Source organism: Coloeus monedula (assembly GCF_965178545.1).
Source record: "Coloeus monedula genome assembly, chromosome: 1".
NCBI classification, from domain to species: domain Eukaryota; kingdom Metazoa; phylum Chordata; class Aves; order Passeriformes; family Corvidae; genus Coloeus; species Coloeus monedula.
Genome location: NC_138781.1, coordinates 7,560,449 through 7,567,875, shown reverse-complemented (window position 1 = coordinate 7,567,875; position 7,427 = coordinate 7,560,449). Strand labels below are relative to the sequence as shown.

The following is a 7,427-nucleotide window of genomic DNA, read 5'->3' as shown; positions in this document are numbered from 1 at the left end:
TCCCATCCACCAGCAGCAGTGGGGCTTCAGCATCACAGAAGCTGTTGATCCCACTGCTGAAACAGACAGAAGAACAACAACAATGCACTGCAGGATCCAGGCAAAGGGCCCATCTGTCTTGCCTTTGAGGATGATTACGAACAGTATTTGATTTGGCCAGCATGGGAAATGACACAGAATGGCAATGCTGAGCCTCACTGCCTGGCAGTGCGGAGGAGGAGGGAAAAGCAAAAAGGCGATGAACTGAAATCGCCGCCTCTCTTCCAGTGACCAGAATAAAACCCACAGCTGGACATAGCCCATGCACAGGCAAGAAATAAGTCTGCTTGTTCCTGAAATGCTGAAAAGTCCCATATGTTCAGCTCCTGATACACCCCATCACAGCCTTGTCTCTCCTCCTTCAACCAGGGCCCCATCCCACTGCTCCTGGACACGTGCCTTTCCCTCACACCAGGCTGAAATGCTCCCAACCAGTTTTCATCCTCGTTTCTCTTTAGAAGTGACCTTATTTTCTGTATTTACACCTTTCCCAGTCCATAAGTCATTAGCAATTATTGGACAGTTTGAACCTCATATTGGTTTCTTCTTCAATTTTTAATGGAGGCATTAAATGTTGTCAAGCCAGATTCATTATTGAGTGAATACTTTATATCACCATCAGCAGTGAACCATGCACTGCAATCAAAGACATCAATGTGATTTATTTTAATTATATTTATTTTCTGTAATTTTTTATTCACCAAGTCCTTTATCAGCTCCTCCACTTTTTTTGCCAAGGATCAATTTCAAGCTGTAAATCAGTAACAGCATTTGTCTTCGAAATACTTGGCTCTCCAAATTCGCCTTTTTAAAATACTGGCACAGCTCCAGCTCTCTTCCAGTCTTTTGCAACTTCCTCAGCACCTCAGTGTAACTAAAAATAATGAGGATTTAAAGAGCTCTTTGCCATGTCTTACATTTGATGAAATGGTGGCAGTGTCATCATTTTCAGCCAGGGTGTATCACAGTGGGGATGCTAATTTTGCCACGGATGTGTTCTTACACGGAGCATTCGTGGTGCCTGTATCATGTTCACCATGACTTCACTGGAGCCCCATGGGGATGTTCTACCAGTGATGGTAAAATAAGGGGTCCAAGAGTAAAACACAATGAACAAAGCAGCTCAAACCACTACTTTGTAAAAATCTCTTTGACGCTTTGTCAAGTCGCACCTCACCACGGGGATTGCTGGAAGGAATAGTCATTAATTACCTTTGTCAGGCAAAATTTCTTTCATTACCTGCAACTTTACTTCCAGGAAACTCCCACTTTCAGCTGCTGCTGACAGTCTAAGGACATGTCTCCTAGCAGTAATTGTTATGAAAAGCCCTTATTGCCAGGGGATGAAGTCATGCGTGGCTCACCTCTGGCCGCGCAGGGCCGGTGCATGTCCTGGAGTCACCTGCCTGGCCTGCCCGCACTGAGAAGAAAGGCCAACAGGCTGAGGGTGGAGGAGGAAGGTGGTTAGCCAACCTGTCATGTAATCCACGGGCATTCTTCAGTGACCTTTTCTTGTCCTCCCTAAAAAATGAAAGAAACTCGGAGCAGACTGCCTAGAGAGCTGCTGCTCCTTGAACCTTGACAGCACACGCTCAGCATCGCGAGGCGAGGCTCAGCAGCAGCCAGAATTCAGCACATGCTGCCCTCACTACCGAGCTCCCATACAGATGTTCATTGCATTGTCAGGGCATTGAGAGGGAAATAAATTAATTGCAGGTGTGAGCAGGTTAGTGAAATCTTTTCTGGAAGTATTATATAGCCACTAAATTGCATACAAAACTCAATAATAATGGGTAATAATGTTCTTCCGAGGAATTAAATAGAAGCTCAATTTATAATGCTGCTCGGCATTCAAACCAGAGCGTTCCACCTTCCTGGTACATGATAAACATTTAGTAATTAATCCTCACAAAGCCTCGGTGAGGCAGATCTCTTCACACCACTGATTCTGTGTATAAATGGGAACAAGAAGGTACAAGATGCTTCCTTTGAAGCTGTGGTTGCCTATGTCTTCAAACATGATTTGCATCTCTGGGAGCCCACTCAGCATCTGTGTTTGAATAATGAGAGGTTTGTAAAAAGCCTCGGAGCCCAGATCAGATGTCCAGGTTTCTTTGTGCCACCGCCCTGTGCTGAGGTCTTTGTGGCATGTTTCAATATGATTCTGTAGTGCAACCTCCAGAGTAATGATATTTTCCCTGCCTGGTCATATTGCATTGCAGGAATGATCTTCAGAAAAGAAGTGTTACCTAACCATGGTGTTAGGTCTCAAGTATGAGCTGTGGGAATTGTCCAACAAAAAAGCTGCTACTTTTGTCAAGATTTAAAAGAACAAATCTTATGACCAACTGGAAGCTGGTTTTTTTGCAGAAAATGATTGTATGAGATGTGGCCTGTCAACTAAACGTGAGTGTAATTTACACCAGGACGGTGGACTACTCCTGACTACAGGCAAATTAGAACTATCTAGTGTCACTTTAAAATTATCTCCTATCTCCCTGTCACTGTTTAAGGCACAGCATGAACACACACAGGGTGTAACGAAAGGCAGCTTCACCCCGGCACCAAACAGCAGCAAAAGTAGGGAAATTTCCCACTGATCTTGGTTTAACTTTTGTTTGCTTACAGTGGACATTAATTTGAGCTTGCAGCTGATTCCACAGCCTGCACAAGGACCCCACACAACAGAGAATCTGCAATACCCATCAAAAAGCAAATAAAAATGGCATGCACACAGCTGGGACTGACAGAGGGTTGTGCAGACATGGTGTTAGGTGTGAAAATGGGGAACTAAGGTCCAACTTCCCAGGTAATCCATGCTTTAAAGTGTTTAAAGTGTCACTCTGGGGGCCTAAGAAATAGTCACCTATTTTCAGGCACCATCAAGTTTAGCTGAAGTTCTGGCGTGAAAAAGGAAGCATTTTTTCCAAGTAATTTTTGGCTAAACAACCCTTGGCACAACAAAAGCAGCAGTTCCCAAATGGAACAACTCAGCATCAGTTATGGACTGTCCAGAGAAAGCAGCACAGTCTTTATATACTCAGCAAAAAAAAGCAGCTCAAGAGTTTATTACAATTTTTGATACATCAGAGATCTCACTAGTAGTATTTTAAAATATGTAACAAAGAGAAAATGCTCTTTACTAGTTGTAAAGATTGGCACATGGTTAGGGCAGCTCAGAGCCTCTTTCACGGGAGTTAGAAAATTACTCACATCCCACCCATCTTCTCCTTGAATTAATTAACATGAAAACTATGCTTTCACGAGACAAGACATGCCACATAAAAATCTGATTCATTTGAAATCACTGAAAAATTGTCCATTGCTTTCAGTGAGGGCAGGTTTTTACCTAGCATTTCTAACTGACTTCCATAAGATAGTGTTAAGGAAGATCTCAAGGGCCATCCTATTTCTCCTCCTGCCACAAGGCAGGATCGACCATGTCCATATCAGTGCTGATGGATGTTTGTCTAACTGGTCCTGAAAGTGCTGCAACACTAGAGAGCACCTTGACCTCTGCTTCCATTTTCACCTGTCCAGGGACAGCAAAAGAAAAAAGGGCTTTTATTGCCAACTCTGCCAGGATTTTTGACTGGTTTAAAGGACCAGTGACAATTTTAACATCTGATGTCTCACAGTCTACTAAAGATAGAAATCAATACTACCCACCCTCAGGGAGCTTTACCATGATTAATTGACATCTTTCCATTTTATCTCTTCTTGAGATATCTGACATGAAATCAGGTCGTTCTGATTTCCATCTTGTCTTTTTTTCCACCATTTCAGTTCTGGTCTGATTTCAGTGGCTGCCCCTAACTAAGTTAAAACGAATGCTTTCCTTTATCTGCAGACCTGCCAGTCTTTCAGCAGCGCAGTATAAAGTGTGTAACTCTAATTCTAGGAGTGAAATACCAACACTATAATTAAGTTGGCAATGTGGAAAGGCAGGGAGGCAAAAGAGCAGTAACAACCATGGGGGATGGAGCCTTAGAGGGGCAGGAAGAGAAGGACAGGTGGGCAGAAAAAGAAATATTCAAGTCTGGTCCTTGCAGAAAAGAAGCTCTATGGTTTGATTACGCTTCCAGAAAGAAACATCACCTGTCATTAACTGCCCTCTGCCTGCAACCCAGTGCTCATGGAAACAAAGGGGGGGTCTTTGCTTTGGTTTCAAGTTCTGGATTGCACTCAGAAACAGTAAAACACAGTTCCTCCTTGACAAGCAATTTGAAATACACCCCTTGCATCCCCTGAAACTAGAGGAAACCTGCCCACAGCTGCTCAAAATACATTTATGTTCTAAAATGGGAAACAACAGGCACAAAGATTAGCATTTACAGCTGGTATTTCTAAACATAAAGGTCTGAGGCAGATGCTCACATGTAGCAGTCAGGGAACGAGAGGCGAGTTTCCCATGCATTCTCTCTCATTCCAGGGTACACCATGCATTCAGCTTTCACAATAAGTATTTTTCTTTAAAACAAACGTGCTACATAGAATCCAAAAGCAAATAGACACAATTTGCTGTTCATAAAGTATGTGAGAAAAGGCTTGGTACTTGTAGCCTGCACTTAACCCTTACCAAGGGTTTTATTTCCCAAAAATAAAGATTTTGCAGTCTTTACCAGTGAAAGACAAGACAAATCACATTTTCAGCCAAGCCATAAAATATCTACTCTCATATGTAATCACAAAACCTCCTGATGTTATAGGGTCCCAGCTTTGCACATGGGACAAAGCTGATTACTGCTGTGAGACACCAGCAGTGGCCAAACCAATGTTTCTTTGCCAGTGGACTCCTCTGCACCTTTGGTGCTACCAAACAGAGTGTCACTGGGGAGGCAGGAGGAACACAGCGGGGCACTGGAGCAAGGATGCCAGGCTGCTGGCAGGAGAAGCCCTTACATGCTACTCGCAGGAAAAATAGCAGCTGAGAGGCTGGGATGTAGAGCCTGCTGAGGGACTGGGACTGTTGCTGGGACATACAACCCATGGCGATGCGTTTTTAGCATCATCTCAGTATCTGTGGCTTTGAACTTCCTCAGGAATTTGGTAGGAAACATTGACACTTGAAATCAGCTTCCTGGGGCAGCAGGAAAGCTTTTTCTGTTCACTGTTGCCTAAAGAATAGGTTCCTGAAGGCATTGTTGTAGTTTTTGTTGAAAGCAGTGTAGATGAGTGGATTAAAAAAGGAATTTGAATAGCCCAGCCATAGAAAAATGCTCTTCCAAACGGGTGGGATGTTGTACGAGCAGAGTGGGCTGATGAGCTCTGTGATGAAGAAGGGGATCCAGCAGAGCACGAAGACCCCAATAAGGATGCCCACCATCAGGGCAGCTTTCTTTTCCTTCTGCTCTCTCCACGTGTCTCCGTCCGTCTGGAACGTAACAGTGGCGTGACGGACAGTGAAGACCATCTGTGGCTGCTGGGCAGATTCTTTTACCTGCCAAACACAAACACAAGTTGCACCATATGTACTCCAGTCAGGTGATCCCACACAGCAGGTACAGAGCCAAACAATGCCAGCGAGGGCCAAGGCTCCAGGGGAAACACAGGCTATCCACATCACAATCTAACTGAAAGGAAGGTGGCTGTACGACCTCCTCTGGGTGATGGAGACTAATTAAAGTGAGATTAGAAACTAGAGAGAGTACTGAGGGTACATGGGGTTGCTCACACAGCAGCACAATAAGATTATTTCCCCACTTACAATCTGATCAGCAGAACAGGCACACACCCACATGCCGTGCACAGAAGTCTGCTTACTTTCTCTAAATCCATTGAGTTTAAGAGTTCTTGGCAGGAGAGGAAAGAAAATTAGCACACATTTGCTTCCTCCCGGCAAGAAATCTTTACAGTGCAGAGTCACCGTGCCTGGGATGAACTGACACAATGCAGTCACGATTAGGAAAGATTTCCAAGGACATTCTGCACGTGTTTTCTGTCTGGGTAAATTCACAGTGTTCCCAAAGCCACAGCTCTGGTTGCCAGGGTATTATCCCCAGCAGACACAGCACCCCATCCATCCACCCTCCCCTTGCCTCCCCATGGGAGGGATGGTGACCCCTTACTCATGCCGGTGAGCACTGATTCAGCATTCCACGGGGGGACATCTGTGAGTCACCGCTCGCCCACGTGGAGCTCAGGCTCACAATCTGCCCAAAGTTACTTTAGCTACACCTTGAGTGCTCACAGCTGCGGGCTCAGAAGGAGCCAACAGCCTGGGTTTGCAAGCTTTGCTGTCTGCTTTCCCTTGGAAGTCTCCAGGGTCCACAGGGCTTTGGTGGATCACTGTTCACTTGCACATTTTTGGTCTAGGTTTCCTCCACTTCTGGCAAAGGCTTGTCTGCTGCCAGCGCTTGACCCCAGCCAAACACAACCAAGCTGACCTACCTCCAGTGCTTCTGGTGTAATGGGGGTGATGGAGTTGCTCTTGCGAGATCCGATTCGAAACTTGGCAGCCTTGTAGATCTTCCAGTACACAAAGAGCACCACGCATAGGGGTAGGTAGAAGGCCCCAAAGGTGGAGAAGATGGTGTAGGAAGGCTCGTGGCTGACTTGGCACTCTTCACTGTCCTCTGAGTAAGTTTCTCCCCAGCCAAAGAGCAGTGGAGCCAGAGAGATAAAGGCAGAGAGTGCCCAGGTGAGGGCAATCATGATGTTGGAGATGCGGCGCCGGGTGCGGAGCGTGTACTCCAGGTGGCGGGTGATGGACCAGTAGCGGTCGAGGGCAATGGCCGTGACATTCCAGATGCTAGCAGTGCAGCAGAGCACATCGAAGGAGATCCACACCTGGCAGAGCGACCGGCCCAGCCGCCACCGCCGCCCGGACAACTCGTGCACCAAGCTGAGGGGCATGACGAGGGCTGCTACCATCACGTCGGAGATGGCCATGGAGGCCACCAGGTTGTGGGGCACCCGGTGGAAACTGCGCACGCGGAGGATGGTGGCCAGGACCAGCCCGTTCCAGAGGAACGTGGCCACCACCAGCATGGCCAACAGGGTGAGGACCAACACGCTGAAGACGGAGAGATGGGCCTGGCCGCCTTCGGGGCCGGCGGAGGACCCGCTCCTGTTGCCGGTGTCCTGCGTCGTATCGGCGGGGCAGCTGAGGTTGAGCGGGCTCTCCATGCCGGGGCTGCTCCGGGCTGCTGCGGGCGCGGCGGCGGCGGGAGGCGCTGCGCTGCCCGCGCCGGGAGCGGGGAAAGCGCCGCCCTACCGCGGGCGCGGGGGGTCCCCGGCCGCCCCGAGTGCCTCCGGGCGCGGGGGCTGCCGGCTGGCGGCCGCGGGGGGCTTCATCCCCGGCAGGAAGAGCCCTGCGTCAGCCGCGGCTGACGGCAGCCCCCGGCCCGCCCCGGCGGCGAGAGGCGGCGGCTCCGCGGGCGCGGGGG

At 48.0% G+C, this 7,427-nt stretch overlaps 1 protein-coding gene across 1 annotated transcript; it reads right to left on the bottom strand.

Moving 5' to 3' along the window:
- Positions 1–5,146: 5,146 nt before the first annotated feature.
- Positions 5,147–7,167, bottom strand: HTR5A (5-hydroxytryptamine receptor 5A; the record flags this gene model as incomplete). The annotated part of the gene is made up of 2 exons (XM_082280954.1): positions 5,147–5,479; positions 6,430–7,167. The coding sequence occupies 2 exons, from the start codon at positions 7,165–7,167 to the stop codon at positions 5,147–5,149; spliced, it is 1,071 nt and encodes a 356-aa protein (XP_082137080.1).
- Between the last annotated feature and the right edge of the window lie 260 nt (positions 7,168–7,427).